The 21,330-nt window shown below is 51.5% G+C and overlaps 1 protein-coding gene across 33 annotated transcripts in view; it reads right to left on the reverse strand.

The window, feature by feature from the left end:
- Positions 1 to 21,330, reverse strand: part of LRRFIP1 (LRR binding FLII interacting protein 1) — a 159,432-nt gene that overhangs the window by 75,454 nt on the left and 62,648 nt on the right. For 2 of the 33 annotated variants that reach the window (XM_018040482.1, XM_018040421.1), the window contains exon 1: positions 16,540 to 16,835. The exons of 26 other annotated variants lie outside the window; for them this stretch is intronic. In XM_018040482.1, coding sequence (XP_017895971.1) covers positions 16,540 to 16,605 — 66 coding nt within the window. In that variant the 5' untranslated portion in view covers positions 16,606 to 16,835. Of the gene's footprint in view, positions 1 to 16,539; positions 16,836 to 21,330 lie in introns of those variants that run through there. 5 more of the 33 variants (XM_005678768.3, XM_018040595.1, XM_018040607.1 and 2 more) reach the window with 5 other exon arrangements.

Genomic DNA, 21,330 nt, shown 5'->3' on the forward strand with positions numbered 1-21,330 from the left:
GAAACGAGTACCAGCAGAACAACCCCGACTCAGCCCGAGATGCCTGAAAAAAGCCACACAGGTCCCCGATAACACGGTGCATCCTGAAACACTGATGTTGCCAAGAACACGAAATGGACACAGAGCAACCCAAACACCCATCCTTCAAGACAGCAGCAGAGGAAATCTTCGGTAAGAACAAGTTGCCCAGTGAACTAAAAAGTACCAAATAGCGATGGTCCACCCTGGTGGCCTGCAGGCATGAGGTCACTCACCCAGCATTTCCAGGGGGACCCAGCCCTGCCCTCTAGCTGGCAACCATCGGGTAGCAGTTCTGGGGGTCGGTGTGCCCCCAGCCAAAGCCTCCATGGTGCAGGACAAACCCACTGCAGACTGACACTTTATAAAATATCAACTCACATGCCGGGGGTCACAGCCACTTCCGACTGTTAAAGTTTCCTGATGCCCTTTCACTTTCTGCCCTGCGCCTGTAGGGGACTGGCTGCAGGATCCTCGCCACCACCAGCCCAGGCCACGCAGCACTGCTGAGCCAGCCAGGGAAGGGCTTTCCCAGTGCAGGCTGGGGCCCAGTCTCAGGGGTGCACACAAAGCAATGGGGGGCTGTGGACAAGTGACAAGCGCTACAGTGGGTGAGAAAAAAAACATGCTGGGCTGCTCTGGAGGAGAACACAACCCACCCGGGGATCAGGAGCCCTGAGCCCACCCTGAGGAGCAAAGGGGAGAAAGCCGGGGCGAGGGGGCGGGTGGCGAGGTGCCAGGATGGGGCCGGGGGGCGGGTCCCCCAGGGCCTGGGCATCCCCCGCAGCTGCAGCCCTGGTGTCTGGAACCTCATCTCCAGGAAGGAATGCGGAAGCACTGACAGGTTTGAGGAGGAGGAACACAGTGGGGTCTGACTTCTGCTTTAGAAACACCGCGCTGGATGAGGCTAGGGAGCGGCAGTGGGGGTGGGAGGAGGGGCTCGAGACCCAGGAGGCGAGGAGGGGACGCTTCCGGTCAGGGGGCCTGAGAGCACGAACCATGTGCCAATGATGACGCCGAGCGGAGAGGGGAGAGGATTCCGGAAGGAGGTCAGGAGCCCGAAGCTCCCAGGGAGGCCCCCGAGGCCCCAGGAACCTGAGAGCCATGGACAAGAGCCCAGACCCCAGGCCCATGCAGCACACCCACCCAGATTCACATGGTCTGCTGACGCCCCTGGCCTCGAAGACGGCTTATTTCTCCACCTTGACTCCCTGCCCACCCAGCTCCCAGCCTCAAAGGAGATGATGACCAAGGCCGAAGGGGAAGGATGCAGAGGGGCTGACAGACCCACGGAATTCAGAGTGCAAGCTACGACCTTCGCAGGGCTTTGGAACAAAGCACGTGTACACACCGCGATAATGCAAATGGGCAACCCACGAGGACCCACTGTGCCGTACAAGGAGCTCTGCTCAGTGTTATGAGGCAGCCTGGATGCAAGGGGAGTGTGGAGGGGGATGGACACGTGTATATCGTGGCTGTGTCCCTGGCCTGTCCACCCGGGACTACCACAACATTGTTCATGGGCTATGTGAAGTGAAGTGAAGTCGCTCGGTCGTGTCCGACTCTTTGAGACCCCATGGATCGTAGCCTACCAGGCTCCTCCATCCATGGGATTTTCCAGTCAAGAGTACTGGAACGGGTTGCTATTTCCTTCTCCAGGGGGATCTTCCTGACTCAGGGATTGAACCCAGATCTCCCACATTGCGGGCAAATGGTTTACCGTCTGAGCTACCAGGGAAGCCGTTGGCTATATTCCAGTACAAAATAAAAATTTAAACACACACACACATAGAAAAGCAATCAAACAAAATCCCTAAAAAACGAGTCTGCACAGGCTTCCTCTCCCACCACCGTCCCCAGCTGCCAGTGGTAGTCCTTTTGTACTCACTGGAGGTCAAGGTCCGCAGGTCTCCCACTGGTCACTGAGGCCCAGGCCTGCTGGCTGTGATGCCAGGGCACCACAGGGCTGAGGTCCACCCCTTGCCCACCCCCGCCAGAGCTTTGCCATCGGGCCCCACTGGTCCTGCGGCTCGTCCCTCAGTCCACTGTCCCTGGAAGGGGTTCCAGACCCCAAACCCTCCTTCCTTTGCCCAGGATCATCTCTGTCGAGATATAAAGGAGACATTCAGGGCCTTAGGCAGGCTGACAGCTGTGGGGGCTGGTGGTAGGATAGGGGAAGGCTCTTGCTCCCTAGCAGCAGCAGCAGCAGCAGCAGCAGCAGGGGCGGCCCCCCACCCCCTGGGGCTTGTTAAAGATGCAGAATGCCCAGCTCCACCCAAGACCGCTGAGTCAGAGCCTTGGGCGTGGCCCGTCTGGGCTGCAACATGCCCGGGTGCTGGCTGCTCCTCCAGGGCGACGACCTCTGCTTTCTGTTATTCCATCTCAGCTTGGGTATGTTTGACGTTTTTCATAACAAAGAGCAAACATTTTTGAAGGAAGGAAGGAAAGGGTGGGGGAAGGGAGCAGAGGCTGAGAGGGAGAGAGAGAAGGAAGGAAGGAAGTGAAGGAGCCTTGAAACCAAAACCAAGCTCCCTGCTGCGAGAAGGTGGCCTCGGTTCTGCCACTAAACAACCCTGCATCCAGTGTTGCCCCCACCCCCAGGCGGCCACCCCTCCCCGTCCCACCGAGACTCCAGGATCAGGGAGGAGTGGGGGAGGAGCTGACCTGGCCAGGCTTCCTCTGGTGAGATCCAGGCTCCCTGGCTTTCTCAGGACAGTCCAGGGCTGGAGGGGAACAAGAGCCAGAGGCCCAGCCCCTCTCAGGAGACACAGCTCCCCCATCCCCGGGTCCCACCTGACCTGGAACCCCACAAACAGATCCTTACGGATGCTAGGCTTTAAAGTGAGGCAGCCTTTGACAACTGAGATGGTTGGGATGAGAAAGTTTCTTTTATCGCCCCAGTGGCCTCAAAACAATCCTCAAAAGCTGAACCCCTGATTCCAAAGTTCCACTTTCAACATTTTATTGGCGATAAACAAGATAACACTGACACTGAGGCGACCTGTATGGTTTGAGAGATGCTAAAAAAATACACAAAGCGGCACAAGCCTGAGTTCCGGGGACTTCTGAACAAAGGGTTAATTAAAAACAGCCGGGCCCACCCAGTCAGAGCCTGGGATGCCAGCCCCGCAGTGCCACCCATGGTCTGGAATGGAGGCACAGAGACCTCCGGCCAGCAGCCCGGCCACAAGGGCACACAGGCGGGCTGGAGAGACAGACAGCCAAAGTGTTGCTGATAGGGTCAGAGAAAGGGACAAAGTAGGTGATTAAACAGTTAATTTCATCAGGGGACTGTAAGTAGAAAAACTATGGGAGACCCTTGTAAGTTAATGACCACTCAGGAAAGCAGGTTTGCTTAACCACAAAACCAAGCAGGCTTGCTTAGCAACAGAATCACACAGCGGAAGCATGAGACATGTATGTGCCCAAACAATAAAACAATGGTGGCGTGAGACCCACATCCCGCCCAGCGAGCTCAGTAAGCTGGTGATCCCTAGGATATGCTCAGGCTTCACAGGTGGTAAAGAACACGCCTGGCAATGCAGGAGATATGAGATGTGGGTTCAACCCCTGGGATGGGAAGACTCCCTGGAGAAGGGATAGGCTGCCCACTGCAGTATTCTTGGGCTTCCCTGGTGACTCAGATGGCACAGAATCTGCCTGCAATGCGGGAAGCCTGGGTTTGATCCCTGGTTGGGAAGATCCCCTGGAGGAGGGCATGGCAACCCACTCCAGTATTTTTTCCTGGAGAATCCCACGGACTGAGGAGCCTGGAGGGCTACAGTCCATAGGGTCCCACAGTCAGATACGACTGAAGTGACTTAGCACATGTGCATGCAAGACATGCTCTCTGCACACATAAAAAAACAATAATCTGTGAACCTGGTTTGACCATGTAGGGACAAGAAAACTCCGCTGCTCAACCTGGAGGAGGAGCTGATAGTGGAGGCATGACATCTACTCAAAAAAGACAAAGATGGTCTCCTTTTCCCACTTTTTGTTTGATTATAAAACTGTAGCCCAGTAAGTTTTCATTAAGTCATATGATACCATCTTGCCTGCCTGCTTGTAAGCCTCACAAGCACCCTATTCTAATAAATCATTTTTTTTTATTGAAGCTTAATAACTTGGTTACAGCATTGCACTGGTTTCTACCAAATAACAAATCACTTCTTATCCATAACTTTTCTCTCACTGAATTCTTTCTTTGCTGAAACAGAAAGGACTACGGTACCTGAGCTCTTTGGAGCCCCTGAAATGACACCCAGTGGTTTCAATGCTTCTCTGTCCGAAATGCCCTCGAGGCAGGTGCAGACCCAGACCGGGCTGGAGAAAGGCTGGTGGGCTATGTGAAGATGTCACCAGCAAAAGCAGGAGTTACTTTGGTGACGGGTCACTGTGCCAAGGGCTCGATGGGCTCTGGTTCTAGATCAGACCACAGAGCAAAAGTGGGTTCTACCAGGATGAGACACGGGAGTCAGTGGATAAACAGTCAGACGCACCCCCGTTCTATCAGGGACCCTGACAGGCCTCCTGCTCGGAGCACCAGGAATCCCAGCTGTAACAAAACTGCTCCAAGGACATCAGCTGCTCCTCTCTTCAGGGAACTCAGGGACAGCCCAGCCTGGCCTGGGGACTGAGCAAAACTAAAGCAGAAGTGATTCACCAGGGCAGGAGGAGAAAGCCCTGCCTGGGCGAGGTGTGCCCTGCCCTCTTAGCCCGGCCCCTGCACAGCTTCCTTCCTCTCCCCGACCTCCTGTCTGTGGTGGGGGTTTCGTAAGCAGGAAGGGGAGACCCTGCCCAAGGGTGGAGTGACCACACACCCCAGTACCCTGCACCCCAATTACAGTGGCATCTGGGGGGCTCTAAGAGTTCTAATACTCTTTGTAGCCTTTTGTGGCTCCTACCAATTCAACCCCCCGTCTTTTAAAAACAGAAATGTGGTAACGCCAGTGGAACCCAAGTCCTGCCTGCTTGGAGAGGACAGAGGTGCCTGGAGGCAGACTCAGTATTTTTCTAAAAAGCCCCACATGAAGTCCAGAGTCCTGACTCTGCACACTTTCTTCTGAGCTCCAAAGCTTTGCTGGCATTCAAGCAAAGTGTGGAATTCTATATCCCCACATCCCTTATCCCATGTCACAGAAAAAGCTCCTCCTCTGTTCTTAGACTCTCCTGGGGCTCCAGAATTCTACATGGAAAGGGGCAGGGATTTATGAGCCATAACTCTGGGGTGACTCTTGGGAAATGAGCTTGGCGGCTTTGTCATCTCCTCCCCCTCCGCAGAGAAGCCCTGGGGCCTGGAAAGGGGTGCTGCTGCTGGAAGCAGCTCCCAACCAACCCCGCAGAGCCCAGGAGACTTATGCTCTCTTGGCTGACGTGAGGATCAGTGACCCCAAAGCTCTGTGATGGGAGAGTTTTCTTCCAGCCACGGGACATGTTACCACCGTATTTATCACCTCCTGGGAAAAGTTAAAGGACTAAAGCGCACGCATGTGAGTGTACGAGGAGTACCAGGCGGTCGAAGCCTGAAGTGGGACAAAGAGCCGGTTCCGTTTAGAAACAAGGAGGGGCCCTCCCTCCATCCACGTGTGACTGGTCCCTGGAATGAGGAAAGAACAGAGGAGCAAGTTCGCAGACTCACCGGAGCACACACAGGGCCCCAGGCTGAAGGGACTTACAACGCTGCCCTTTGTGCAGAGCCACCGTGAGGCTCTGACACAGAAGCCCTTTCCTGACCTGCCTTTAAAAAAAAAATTCTTTTTTTTTCTCGAAGTAGAATTGATTGTGTTAGTTTCCGGTGTATAGCAAAGTGATTCAGCTATTTTTCATACTCTATGCTATTATATTAACAGGTCACTACAAGGTATTGAATACAATCCCCTGTGCTGTAGAGTATAGCCTTGTGTGTCTAGCTTATGTACGGTACTTTGGCTGTGTTAATCCCTAACTCCTCATTTGTCCTGCCTCCCTCCCTTTCCCTTTGCGTAACCAGAAGTTCGTCTTGAGGTCTTCGAGTCTGTTTCTGTTTTGCGTACAAATTCTTTTGTATTTTTTTAGATTCCACACATAAGTGGCTATGTCTAGGAGTGGGATTGCTGGATCCCATGGTAACTCTATTTTCCATTTTTAAAGGCGCCTCCACATTGCTTTCCATAGTGGCTGCACCAATTTACCTTCCTACCAACAGTGTAGGAGGGCTTCCTTTTCTCCACACCCTAATCAGCATTTATTATTTGTAGACTTTTTAATGATGGCCATTCTGACTGGTGGGAGGTGATACCCCACTGGGCTTTGAATTTGCATTTCTCTAATAATTAGTAATGTTGAACATCTTTCCATCTGCCTGTTGGCCATCTGTACGTCTCCTTTGGAGAACGTCTATTTAGGTCTTGTCTGTGTTTTGATTGGGTTGTTTGTTTTATTGAGATTGAGTTGTATGTAGAAGCTGTTTGTACATTTTAGATATGAACTGTTTGCTGGTCATATCCTTTGCAAATATTTTCTCCCAGTCTTTTCCTTTTGTTTATGGTTTTGTTTGCTATACAAAAGGTTTTGAATTTAATTAGGTCCCATTTTATGTTTGCTTTTATTTCTTTTGCTTTGGGAGACTGATCTAAGAAAATATTGCTATAACTTATGTCAGAGAATGTTTTGCCTATGTTCTCTTCTAGGAGTTCTATGGTGTCATGTCTTATATTTATGTCTTTAGACTATTTTGAGTTTATGTTTTACGTGGTGTGAGGGAGTGTCCTAACTTCATTAATCTACATGCAGCAGCCCAGTACTCACACCACCACCTGCTGAAGAGACTGTTTTGCCATGTTACATCCTTGCCTCCTTTGCTGAAGTTTGACCATAGGTATGTGGATTCATTTCTGGGCTCTCTGTTCTGTTGATCTGCGTTGCTGTTCAGTTGCTAAGACGTGCCTGACTCGTGCAATTCCATGGGCTGCAGCAGGCCAGGCTTGCCTGTCTTCACTGTCTCCCGGAGCTTGCTCAAACTCCTGTCCAGCGAGTCGGTGATGCCATCCAACCATCTCATCCTCTGCTGCCCCCTTCTCCTTTTGCTTTCAATCTTTCTCAGCATCAGGGTCTTTTCCAGTGGGTCAGCTCTTCGTGTCAGGTGGCCAAAGTACTGGAGCTTCAGCTTCAGCATCAGTCCCTCCAATGAATATTCAGGCCTGATTTCCTTTAGGATGGACTGGTTGGATCTCCTTGCAGTCCAAGGGACTCTCAAGAGTCTTCTCCAACACCACCACTGGAAAGCATCAATTTTTCAGCACTCAGCCTTCTTTACGGTTCAACTCTCACATCCATACGTGACTACTGGAAAAACCATAGCTTTGACTATATGGACCTTTGTCGGCAAGAGCATGGGATATCTTTCCATTCCTTTGAATTGTCTGCAGTTTCCTTCAGTTCAGTTAGTTCAGTTGCTCAGCTGTGTCTGACACTTTGGGACCCCGTGGATTTCCTCAATCAGCATTTAATAATTTTCAGCACACAGCTCTTTTACCACCATGGTGAAGTTTAGTCCTAGGTTTGTTTGTTTGTTTGTTTTTTCTGATGTGATCTTAAACAGGATTTTTTTAAAACGTTATTTTCCTGATATTTTCTTATTAAAGAAATGCAACAGGTTCAGGTTTCTAAATATTAACCTTGTATCCGGCTATCTTGCTGAATTCATTTATTAGTGCTTAACAGGTTTTGTGTGGCCACTTCAGGCTTCTCTACATCATCATCTTAAGTACAAACAGTAGCAGCTTTGCCTCTTCTCTTCCAGTTTAGATGCCCTGTATTTCTTATTTATCTATTTTTATTTTGTTGTGCTGGGTCTTCACTGCGGCCTGTGTGTTCTTTGTTGCTTTCCAGTTGTGGCGCACAGGCTCCAGAGTGCACGGGCTCTCTAGTTGTGGCGCGTGGGCTTAGCTGCTGAGTGGCACGTGGGATCTTCGTTCCCCGATCAGGAACCAAATCCACGTCCTGTGCATTGGAAGGAAGACTCTTAACCACTGAACCACCAGGTAAGTTCTGTATTTCTTTTCCTTGTCTGATTGCTACGACTAGGACTTCCAATATTAGGTTGAATAGAAGCAATGAGAGTGGGCAACCGTGTCTTACTCCTGAATTTAGCAGGAAGGCTTTCAGCTTTTTACCATTGAGTATTATGTTGAATGTGGGTTTATCATAAATGGCTTTTATTACGTTGAGATAGGTTCCCTCTATAACCATTCTGGTGAGAGTTTTCACCATAAATGAAGGTTGAATTTTGTCAAATGCTTTTTCCACGTCTACTGAAGTGATCATGTGGTTTCCATCTTTGCTTTTGTTGACGTGGGATATCACAGTGGTCGGTTTGCTGATGTGGAACCATCCTTGTGACCCTGGACCGAATCCCACTGGATTGTGTGTACGGCCCTTTTTATGTACCGCTGTATGTGGTTTGCTAACATTTTGCATCTACATTCACGAGCGATACTGGCCTGGAACTTTCATTTTTTTGTAGTGTCTGTGTCTGGTGTTGGTGGCTTCACAGAATGAGTCTGGGAGTGTGCCCTCTTCTTCAGTTTTTGGAACAGTTTAAGAAGGATACATAAAAGTTCTTCCTTTGTTAGAATTCCCAAGTGAAGTTGTTTAGTCCCAGACTTCTCTTCGCAGGGAGGTTCTTTTCTTTCCTCCCTAAATTTCAGATTCTATTTAACTTCTAGTGATCAGTCTGTTCAAATTAGTCATTTCATCCTGACTGAGTTTTGGCAGGCTGTGTTTCTAGAAACTTGCCCATTTCTCCTAGATTGTCCAATTTTTTGGCATACGGCTATCCACAGTATTCTCTATGATTCTACGTATTTCTGGGGTCTCAGTTGTTATTTCTGCTCTTTCATTTCCTCTTTGATTTGGGTCCTTTCCCTTTTCTTCCTTGGGGAGCCTGCCTAGAGGTTTGCTGATTTTGCTCATCCTTTTAAAACACTAGCTCTTGGTTTCATAGATCTTTTCTGATTTTTTAATCTCTCTTTTATTTATGTACTCTCTTGATCTTTCTTATTTTGCTGAGTTGACTTGGCTATAGGAACTGACAACAGCCACCAACTTTTGTTTTCTACATAGACCCCCAACTCCTCATATCCAGTAGATTCTAAAAATAGTGTGCTATTCAAAGCAACCAAGTAGATGGCACCATGTGTTCTCCCACACAGGCGGGAACAGGAGCGGGAACATTCCGGCTGGCAGCCCAGAATCAGTGGCCATCAGGTCTCTGTATGTGTATCCCATGCCCCTCAGCTGCCACGGGCACTGTACTCCAGTCTCGAAGTTTCATCTTTCCAACCCCCTCAATCATGGTAAGTCCCTCCACAAGGGGGCTGCTCTTTCCAGCCACGACTCTAATTATGCTCGCCAGGGAGGAGAAGGCACTTTGGAATGACGCTGTCAGGGAGCATGCACCAGCTCTCAGAGGGCATTTAGGAAATGCTCGGGGGAGGGGGCAGGTGTTGGGAAGTCACAGTGATTGGAGGAGAGACATGGCATTTGGGGGCCGGGCATGGCATGCCAACCATCCTGTCCTTGGGCAGACCTGTACAATAAGGAACTTTCCTACTGGCTACTCAAGCAGATCCAAAAACCACATTCATAGCTTTCAGACCTACAAACTGATTTCAACTCACATGTAAATTCAAAATGTTATGAGTAGTTTCAGCATACATTGACTATTCCAGGAATGCAATCTGCATGGAAATCAGGAAAGATTATACACGGCTTTGTTCAGAACCTTCCCAAGAGTTAGTCACAATATCCACATTCTGTTCCTGCACTTTGCTCTCATTTGATCTCTTTTTAATGTGACTATTCAAACATTATATTGACTTGAAATATGTGTGAAGGTAGCGTCTACCACCTAGGAATTTCATTTCAGGTTTAGTAACAAGGATATTAAAAACTTGTTATAAAAAGAGACATTGGGTCTGACATGACTGGGAACCACTTTTTTAAAACTCTGGGGTGCAATGGGGGTGCTGAACGCCTCTATTGCATGTCCACGCTTGTTGAAACAGCCTGACCACAGGTTCAGGGCACAGGTCTGGGGGCCAGTGCTGAAGCCACAAGATAAACAAGTTATCGATTTAACTTGATGATATGGAGGACATACAGTTAAGGACTAGTCAGGCTAAAGTTTAATCGGTTATTTAAAACACTATGTTTCCATCAAAATCAAATCAGATGAGTTATGGACTATAATGATCATGGAATTTAATGATAAAACAGCAGCCTTCAAAGAAGCCTTGACCTCACAAGGCCACCCATGTCTGTGCCCAGAGGTCAAGTCCTGGTGCCGCATCCTCTGGTCTCGGGGGACCAGGCGTAGAAACCACCTCTCCAGGTGATGGTGTTCTCAGCAGGGTCTGGGGTTCCCAAAGACTGAGACGATCCTGAGAGGGGTCTCAAGACCAAGCTGTGAGTGCTGGCTCTGCCGCTCGCCCATTATGTGAACTTGGAGAAATTACGTCACTTTGGAAACCCGGTGACATGATCTCTGGGAGCTTGCTTTGCCTCTGAAATGTTTGGTCTCCAAAGAGGTGAATTATCTGTTACACTGAGACTGTCCACAGAGTTCTCTTTCCCCGTTTTGCTACTGGAAATCTCCTGACTTTTCTTCTCAGAGAAACATACCAAAAGAGCAAACATTTTAATCACGAACAAAAGTGTTCATGTTACTTAATGGAGAGCAGACTAATAGCAATTACCTATTCGAACTTCACAAAACAATCTTCAGCTTAGCAGCGCCCGGCACTCAAGCCGATGAATGAAAAGAGTGTGTGCTTGGGGCCTCCCTGGTGGCTCAGCGGTAAGGAACCCGCCTGCCAGTGCAGGACACGGGTGCGGTCCCTGGTCCAGGAAGATCCCCGATGCCGCGGAGCAGCTAAGCCCTGTGCCACAACAGCGGAGCCTGTGTTCCGGAGTCTGAAAACCGCACCCACTGAGCCCCCAGGCCGCACGACTGCAGCACGTGCGCCTGGAGCCCGGGCTCTGCAGCAAGAGAAGCCACCGTAATGAGAAGCCTGTGCACCGCAACAAAGAGCAGCCCCGCTCGCTGCAGCTAGACAAAGCCTGCGTGCAGCAACGAAGACCCAGCACAGCCAAAACTAAAACCGAATAAATAAAAGCTAAAAACAAACCAGTGCACAGTATTTTCCGTGCAAAAAGTTCTCCTCTTGCTGTTAATACATTTTAAGTGTTTTTCTGAGATGAGGGATGTTCACACTTCCTTCAGTGGTCTCAGCATATTGGAGTGACAAGCAAGCAATGGCTGCAAATAGCCTCATGTGTGACTGACAAGTGGCAGGTGAGAGCAGCCTGGCCTCACCTGAGCAGCGCTCCCTGTGACAGGTTCCCTCCGGGCAGCGCATCTGGGCTCCGTGCCCTTTGCTTCGCCTGCTTTGCTCAGGTTCTTCCTTGTAAGCCACATACTTTCCTTGCTGTTCAGTCACTGAGCTGTATTTGACCCTTTGTGACCTCCATGGACTCCAGCCCAGGCTCCTCTGTCCACGGGATTCTCCGGGCAAGAATACTGGAGTGGTTACCATGTCCTTCTCCGGGAGATCTTCCTGACCCAGGGATCGAACCTGTCTCTCCTGCGCTGCAGGCAGATTCTTTACCAATGAGCCATCTGGGAAGCCGCCCCACCCCCCACGCCCTTAAGATGACACAAAACACTGACATTGTTCCTTCTCAAAAAAAAGACTTGATGCTCCAGTAGCCCCATGCTTTCCCACGCAGGCAGCACACAGCTACTGACACCCTTTCCTCTGTCCAGGTGATCCTCCTGGAACCAGCCAGGAAAGGGCCAGGCGCCCTCAAACATTGTCAGCAGACTCGTCTGTTTGGATGGTGGGGAGGAGCTTTACAATACATGGGAATGAGGCTGGTACCCAGCAGTTCCCGCTGTGGGTTGACCCAAGTGACAGCTAAAACGTGGGTACGGTATGAACTACAGAAAAATAAAAATGCTGGCAGCTATGTGGTTTCTATTCATGTCCTTATTTAGAAAAAATAACTCATTGAGTGTTCTTTTGTCTGAAAAACTACCAGAAATAGAAAGGAAATGTTCATCAAATCAAGACCTCAGTCGCAAGGACGTGTGTCCTAAGAGGCTGCCTTGGCAGAAAGACGTCCTTCGGCCTGAGCCTGGGGCTGTGAGGGCCCAGGGCTCAGGAGACAGGCTGACAACAGCAAGGATGCTCTCCCAACACCTTGCCAGACCTTGCCCGGGCAGACTGGACGGGGGTGGCAATGACCATCACCAGCTCTGAACCATCCTGCCTGGGGCCCAACGGGCCCCGTGGCCTGTGGCTGTGCAGTCTTGGGAAAGTCCCCTGAACCTTCTGAGCCCATCTTCTCTTTATGTGTAAGTGGAGATAACCAAACCGCCTCTGAGATACACCAGGGCAAGGGAAGACTTCTACAGGAAACACTCAAGATCGCTGACGCAGCAGGGCTTTGGGAAACGCTACCAACTGTGTCTACCTACATGGTGCCTCTGTCCCAGCAGTGTGAACTCGGCTCAGAGGACGTTTAGAAGACAAGAGAGAAGACGAGCGTGCCGAAGCACCCACCAGGAGTAAGAGTGCTGGGGAGACAGCCCACCCACAGCAAAAGCCCACTCCTCTTTCTCCCCCTGCCACCGGCCAGACATAAAAAAGACCTGAGGATCAGAAACGATGTTGCTCGCATAAGCTCTAGGACACAAACACATAAATGAAACATTTTAGTTAAAAGGAAAAGTAAATCTTTATAGCAATTTAAACTACAAAGTAGCTTTCCTTCAGAGTCCAGATCAAAGTATTTACACAGGTTTTAAAGTTGTCAACTTATAGCATGAAGGAGAAAAACCACTTGAAACTCCCGCCCTCTCCTACACAAAAACATCAGTCTCAGAGAGGGGATTTAAGTAGTGGTCCACCATCAAACGCGCAGGAATTCTGAATCCGTGAATCTTGGATGTAGTCAAAACAGTGCTTTGTTTACATTAGAAGTTCACTTTCTTTTTCTAGATAGTCTGAACAGTAAAAGTCCTGGTAAATCCAATCCATGAAAATATGGAAATAACCTGCTTTAACACACACACACACACACACGAGTGCACGGGCGCTAAAATTGGGGTGCCCCAGAGTAAAAGCAGTGAAGTAACAAAAATTCCTCTCTCTCTGACCCTTGTCTCACATACAGTGAGATACAGCAGCCTTCCTGCTGTGACAGGTTATAACCCGAGCCCTATGGCCAATGGGGCTCCGAGGTCAAAACTTTTAAGTATGATCAGATATTCTGGAAATACTGGCATATGAGTAACCAACCGGTCATAAACATTTCCTTTGCTGAGTCACACAGCCTGATTTTTCAAGGATAAGAATTTCCTCCTGAACATTGCCTTTTGAGGAGCAAACATATCACACCAACATGCGACCTCGTAATTCTGTAGGAACTAGATAAGAACCTCACTCTTAATCAGGTAATACTCGGATCAACTTTGAAAACACTTGAGCCGCTATAAATAACGCGATTTCCTGTGCTCAGTGTAAGTGGCAGTTTAGACTGCAGGATCTGAAAAAAAAAAAAGTGTGCGAATGAGGCTTCCGCTCCGTTGACATTAGTTCAGGCTGAACAGAAACTAATTCTTAAAGAAAAGGGGAAATTGAGTCTCCATCTTTGCCCTACTGGGACACTTTTACTACTAAAAGACCTAACTTACTGCTTTTATATCTTAAGTGCTTGGGGAAATGATCCATCTAAAACAAACCAGGATTCCAACACCCAGAGTCTCAGGCTAAGCCTAGCAAGGCCAGGCACCCCAGCACTATGTGTTTCTGCTCGCCAGGACCAGGGGACCTGGGCACAGGTAACTACAATGAGATGAGACTTGGGGGGAAGGTCCACGTTCCCCCTGACAGCCTCTCTCAGGATGGGGCTGGCTGTTTGTGAGGACTCCGTGCTTTACTCTGTATGTGGGAAGCAGCCAGCTGACACAACCCGGCGCGCACAGGGGGAAGTTACCCAAGTGAACGAAACGCGGTTTCTACACCGTCTGCTCCTGCAAGGAGCCTGGACTTCCTCCTCAGATCCTGCTTTTTTGCTTTGAGGTGGAGCTAGACAAATCCATGTCCTCCTGCCAATCCAAGCTCTGGCCTCACACCCATGGGGCTCCAGCCCTCCTCCTCCTCTACTGGGGACCCCTGTTCCCAGGACACAGGGTCATTTAGCACTGAACACAAGCTGGCACAAACCAGTCTGAAGTGCCCACCCTTCTCTGGCTGGAATACTAACGCCCAGGATGGCCTCTGGGTAAGTCCTTCGGACATAGCCCACCCAACACCCCACCCCCACCCCATCCCATCCCACGCCACCCCGCCCCACCCCACCCCACCCCACCCCACTTGTTTCCTTTCAACCACTAACATCATAAAACAAGGACTGTGTTTTACCTCTGTTCCCCATGTTCTGGTTTAAAAAAAAAATTTTTTTTTTGCTGTTTTTTTTACTAAAAACAAACAAACCCCTCCCTAACAAGCCCTCTCCCAAACAAACAAAAACTCTAACAAGTTCACAACTGATTACTAAAAACCCCTGGGACCAAGGATGTTTCAGAATTCAGCATTTTTGGGTTTTAGAAGGGTAATAAGAGGCATACACTGTCTGTTCTATAACGACTCAGAGTAACAGTCCTTAATCAAGTACCTTAACAGGGCTGCAGAGAAATGTATGCGCATTCACACTAAAAAGAATAAAGACTGAAAATAGCCTTCCATCAGCCAAATAAATGGGACCTGGGGACCTTGGCACAGGACCCCACAATATGATGAGACTTGGGAGGGGACATAAAGAGCCTCCCATCACTGCCAAATGAATTCTGCTCACAACTTACAAAAAAAGAGAAACAGCCTTAGTTTTCTGACTATACTGGATCCTGGAATCGCGGGCTGGAGGGGTTGGGCACCTTCTCAGTGAGCAGCTGTTCCAGTCTCTCCTGGCACCGGCTCCCGGCAGCATCTCTGTGAGGCACACATCTCCACCAGACCCGATCCCGGGGTAAGTTAAGGCTTAAGGAGACGCTGCATCGACTGCCATCGAACAAGAGGTGCTGTTTCTACTCCTGCCTCAGATCCTGCTCCCCATGGTCACTCCATTCTTCTCCGGGCCCAGCAGTTCATTCCTCTGAGCTCGAATCTTGCCCAGGACTAACATCAGTCTGTTCTTGCCATCTATGGCTTGCCTAGGCGACTCCTGGGAGCACCAGCCTTTCTCAGAGCATTCCGGTCCTTCTTTCTTCCAAGGGCCCTTCCCTGATGCTGACGCAAGGCTCTCTCTGCAGGTTCCCAATTAGGCGAAGGGGTAGGAACCAGCTCCAAGGGTCTGGTTCAAGGCTGGAACCTTAAGTGAGGCCAGAGGAGCACACTGGATGTGGACATTAAAAATAATACCCACCTGACAGTCCTCAAGTAAGGAATGTGATTTTCAAGTGTGTGTTCATCAGAATCTATTTCTACATTTCTTTCTGGGGTTGACCAGGAAACTGAGGGCAGAGCAGTCTTATTCTTCTTGAACCTTCCAGAAACACTCAGTAGAGGGTTAATTCCTGTCTGGTGAAGGGCTCACACTTTATTTAAGGTTCCACAAAGGCCCGATAAAGTGGAAATCTAGGGTCTCTCTCTCTACAGTATTAACTTAATAATGTATGTCTTCCAAATTGCACCCTTTCACTTTTAAATATTCGCATTCATGATCAGCCACAAGCCACACGAAAATGGGTAATTACAAACCTTCCCCAATTCACCCCCTGCTGGACTCTTAATGCCTCACATCCATAGTCCCAATACTGGGTGTTGAGCTGGATAACTGCAAAATCCCACAGATGAAATCCCTCCAGACGCAGAGACCCCAGGAGACCAGCCAAAAAGGATTTGGGAACTGGAGTCTTGGGGAACTAGAGAAGGCTCTAAGGCCCGGAGAAGGATAAGCTCTCCAAACCACCCAGCCGCTGGGGGCGCCAGTCTCAGGCTGAAGGCACCGCCCCTGGGCGCCAGTGCCCAGGTGCTGTGTTTTGTAAAACACCAAACTAGCAGTTCAGAGTGAAACTCTAGACCACGCGCAGGTCTCAGATCTCGGCTGGATCCGCGGACGAAGCACCCAACTGGGCAGAGCCCGTCAATGCGGCCAGAGCCGACTAGACCGAGGTTCTTTCCGCGGTGGCGGTGAACGCCGTCCGGGGAAACGTGTTTTCCGGGGCGCAAGGCGGGCAGCACAAACGAAACCGAGAACCGAACCGAGAACACCCTATCCCCGCCCCGCCGCACGTCCTCGCGTGGGGACGGACTTTCGCTTAAGGGGGTCGCCAGCCAGGCGGGGCCCACCCACACCTCACCAGGCAGATGGCTGCGGTGGAAGGTGGCGCCCGCCTCCGGCCGGCCCCAGCACATCCACAAGGTCCAAACATTCGCAGTCAGAACCAAACGTTTCGGAGATGTTCCCTCTTACCAGTCTCTGAGCTTCCGGGCTCAGGCAGTCTATCTCCTGGTTCTGCGCGGCCGCAGGGTTGGTCATCCTGCCGGCTAAAGGCCACCTTCTCACACAGCCAGCAGAGATCCTTAGTGGACGTAGGGCTCCCGGGATCCGCGGGCGGGCTCAGCGCAGCCGCATGCCGAGAACAGCGGGATCGCGGCGCGCGTCGGGACGGCAACCTCGCCCTCGCCCTCGCCCGGGCGGAGCGCGCCTCCGCGGTTCCGGGGCTCGGGCGCGGCCGCAGGGGCGGGGTGCAGGTGGCCGGGGCTGGCGGGCCGGGGCGGGGGCGGCGCGGGGAGCCGAGGAGACGGGGCCGCCCCCCCGCGAGCTCCGCCCCTGCGCTCCGCCCCCTCCGCCCTCCGGGTCCACCGGGCTTGCTCCGCCCCCACGCTGCTCCCCCCGGCGCGGACGTTAATCACCAGGCAGCCCCCTTCGGTCCCCACCCGAGGAGGAGACCCCCGGCCGGTCCTGGTCACCCACCACCCGCGGAGGGAGGGCGAACTGAGGGGCTTTGGAAGATGCGGGAGCGGGGAGGTGCGCACGGGGCCCGGCTCCCCTTGGGGAGGGGTCGGTGAGGGGGAGGGTTCTGCACGGGGGCGGGGTCCTGGGGGCGGGGTCCTCTGGGGGCGGGGTCCTCTGGGGGCGGGGTCCTGGGGGCAGAGCGCACAGTCTCTCCAGGCCCCGCCTGTGTCGCCGCCCGCCTCCGCCTCCCTCACCCCTCGCCGCCTCCACCGCCCCCGCGCCGTCGGTGCTGGGCTGCGGCCCCAAATTCAGGCCAAATTGAGCTTCTACGGACACGACAGCCTCGCCCGAGCTCCGCAGCGTCTGCTGGCCGGGTACCCCGTTAACACGTCCCCCGGAGAAAGGGCCGCCTTCTAGGGCGACCAGAATGCGCGGCCCGCGGAGGTGAGAACACGCGTCCGGTGGCGGGTGCGCCCCCCGCCCGGCTCTCGCTCAGCAAGCCGCGGCAGAAGAATGAGGTTCGGCGCGGATTCGGGGTCTCAGGGCCGGGGTTGGTGGGGGCGGAGGGGTTGGCCGCACCGTCCAGGGTCCTGCGGGAGGTCGTGCGAGGCCGGGGCCGCGCGGAGGGGAGTGTCCGCGGCGGGACGGGGACCCCCGCGGTTCCGCACGCGCCTCCTACAGCCCCAGAACATGCGTGACTTGTTCTTTAAAAGTCCTACAAGCGAATCATGGAAACGTGTCCCAACCTCGCCAGGCCGGGGCGAGAGCGACGGGAAGGAAGGACGCAGATTTTTATCAGAATGCCAGCCTGCCCAGGCCATGCCCCACGTCCGCGCGGCCCCCTGCTCCTACGCCGCGTCCAGGCGGCCCGGCCCCTGCTCATCTCGCCCTGAGGGCACGTGTTCGGAAGCCCTTCTCAGAAAGACCACCTCCCCGCCTCAAAATCAAAACTTCCAACGGGAAGGCTGGGCCGAGGTGTATGCAAAGGCGGCTCCAGCACGCGTCTTGAGAGACCGCCAATGCGCACTAAAATGTACGGTCCCCGATCTCCGCCACCCTAACCTAGCTCCCAGTAAAGTGTCAGCGCAGCGGACTGTGTGCGCTCACCTTGCCGCTCTGGCTTCAGGGGAGGAGGCTCTGGAAGGAAGGGTGTGTGTGTGTGTGTGTGTGTGTGTGTGTGTGAAGGACGGGGTGGGGTGGACAGAGGACGTTCTGGGCGGCCGGGAGGTTCTAACCTAGGAGGGAATAGGGGCAGCAGAAAAGCAAGGCCGAGTAAAGACCCAGAGTGGCCGCCGCGGGAGAAACAGCAGGGGTCAGCTTTGATGAAGGTGCACACAGCCGCCAAGCTTTAATGCACAGCACCTTCGGATTCGCAAGAATAACTTTCAGAAAGACTGAAATGCATACCTTTGTCTTCTTGCTATAGCGCTTTTAAAGTCCGTTAGTGTGTTAACAGTTCTTGATTAAACACGTTGGAGAAAATTTTAAGTTATTTTATGTAAATACCTATGGGATTTGGGGAATCTCTGGTGGAAAGCAAAGATAATTTGAGTAACAGCTCCACGATGAGAAGGATAGCCCGTTAATAAAATCGCCTTCTGGGAGCCTTCAGTTGGAATATTCTGATGTAGATCAGCAGATTCTAGAGCTACTTGCCACCTGGAACCCTGTGACCACATCTCCCTGAGCAGGGGGAAGACAGGGGGCCAAGAGGCAGCCAGGCGGCTCCACCGACTGTGCTTGGTTGAGGGGGGGGGCTCCCCTTCACCCTGGGCACTTTCATTATTACTGGCAGGTTTCAGATGAAACCCGAGATACAGGGTAAGACACTGAGTAACTTGGTCACAGTCCTACAGTCAGTGACAGGGCCAAGAACTGAGCCAGAGGGTTTAACTGCAGGGCCCACTTCCCCATACGGTTTTCATAAAGCTGACAACTAGCAACTGGAAGGCCACCCAGGAGGTGGTGCGGAGGGGGTGCCCGTGTCTACGAGCATTGCCCTGAGACCCGCAGGACCAATGAAGCCTGTTCCCTGCCTCCAGAAACCACCCACAAGGCACCCGGGCCTGCCTGCCTTGCTCTGCCGCAGGAGGGAAGCGGGGCAACAACAGTTTAACATGGCTGAGAACTGGGAAAGATGGTGAGTAGCCCCAGAGAAGACAGCAAACCCACAGCCCCCACAGGAGCTCCGGGAGGGCCCAGCTGCAGAACCCGCAGGTGGCACGACACTGTCCCAGAAGAGGCAACTGGCTGATTAATTTTAGCCCCAGGAACAAACTAACAACACCAACAGTAAGATAATAATAGTAAAGGCACAAGAGATTTCTGACTCCACCCAGTAGCAGCAGCAGCTGTACCAACATCCTTCTGGACGAGAGGCCAGGACATTCTGACATGTGTTCCAGCCAGCCACCCTGGGGGAACAGCTCAGACCGGTCCCAGCTGTAGGGCAAATGTCAGTCTGTGTTTTAAGTGCTGCAGAATTCACACTTCCCTGTGTTATTTAGACCCCGGGGTCCCAGAAGACAGTGTAGAGGGTCTAGTTGCCTTCATTTTGATATAAGCAGCTCTCTGATGAAAAGGCGCCCTCCTGGGGCCCTCTCCCGGCAGTACCCACCCTGCTCTTGTTTTTTAAACTCACCGTGGACACTTGTGAGGATGACTACTGAGAGGCGCCTACACACTTGGTGCTGGGGAAGTCCACACAGAAGTCAAAGAAAGTGGCATTCTGCAGAAGAGAAACCATGGATGTGCGCTACATTTCTGCCCCGGTGCTCACAGCTTTCGGTCGCTAGGCATGTGTGCTCAGTCACGGCCGACTCTGCGACCCTACGTACTGCAGCCCACCAGGCTCCTCTGTCCATGGGATTTTCCTGGTAAGAATACTGCAGTGGGTTACCATTCCCTCCTCCACTAGGCAGAGTAATCTAAATCCTGTAGATTGGGGAAGACAAAACCAGAATCACCTAAGAGTGTCAGGTAAGAAGAAATCAAACAAAAAGCCCCCAGGTTCCATTCTCAGGGAGGCTGGCAGAAGAAACCCAGAGCACCTTTGAAAGATCTGAGCCACAAAATGGGGGGTGGGGCTGGGGGTGGGGGGCGGGGAGGAGTCAGGAAGAGGGTGGCCATGCATCCTGACTGCTCCAGTGCGGGCCCAGGGTCTTTACATACAGAGCTGTGAGGTCAGTGACACAGGCTCCATTTTCCCTTCTTTTGGTCAAGACCCCCACCTCTAGCAGGTTGACTATGTTCACTCCTTCCAAGCTGTGGACAGTCACTCACCTATAAGCACCCAGACACTGTCTAAACTCAGGGACTCTGTCCAGAGAGGGGCCTCAGGTTTTGTGAAAGCTCCGATTGTTCCGGGCATTCCTGAAAGTCACCATGCTTATGCTGCTTGGAGCCCTCCTCCCCACAAGTGTAATGTCCCAGATCTCAAAAGCAGTTCTCCAACATGCAAGATTACATGCAGGAACTTAACTTCTTAAGGGACGCCTAATAAGGACAAAAAGGTAAGTAGAATGATCTAATTTTGTTCTGGGAACATCAGACTTCATAGCTCACCAGCAAATGCCACAACATTCAACCACTTTGGGGCCACACCCTAACTCGTTTACTGGTCTCCATGGTGTTGGGCTGTTGCTAGGTTTACCAGCATTGCCTGCTTCTGTGGTTTGGTTCTGAAAGCTACAGCAACCAAGACAAACCCTTCCAGGTTTGCAGGACAAGGCAAAGGGCCGGCAGGGGAGAGCAGGGTGGTTCTTGGCCGTCCCGCTCTTCAGATAACTCGCACAAAACCATTTTTCCAAATCATAGCCATCACAGCTGTTTTTCATGAACATGAATCACCAGTCATTGGTTTCAGCAGAATAAACATTTCTATATTACTTCTACAAACAGTGAGCTTTACATGTATGTTATAACTTCCCATGGATCCCTTTGACTAAAATAAAAAAAACACTCCATATAGTAAAGCTGGTTCATGAAGCGATTACTCAGATTTGCACCACACCTTTCAGTTTACAAAGCATTTAACACAGGCATGCCTTAGAAATACTGTGGGTTTGGTTCCAGACCACTGCAATAAAGTGAGTGTCATAATAAAGAGAGTCACATGAAGTTTTTGATGTTCACACTACACTGTAGTCTATTAAGCATGCAAGAGCATTATGTTTAAAAAAATGTATATACCTTAGTTTAAAAATTGTCATTGTTGTTCAGTCGCTCAGTGACATCTGACTCTTTGCGACCCCATGGACTGCAGCATGCCAGGCTTCCCTGTCGTTCACTATCTCCCAGAGCTTG

Source organism: Capra hircus, chromosome 3, assembly GCF_001704415.2.
Source record: "Capra hircus breed San Clemente chromosome 3, ASM170441v1, whole genome shotgun sequence".
Taxonomy (NCBI): domain Eukaryota; kingdom Metazoa; phylum Chordata; class Mammalia; order Artiodactyla; family Bovidae; genus Capra; species Capra hircus.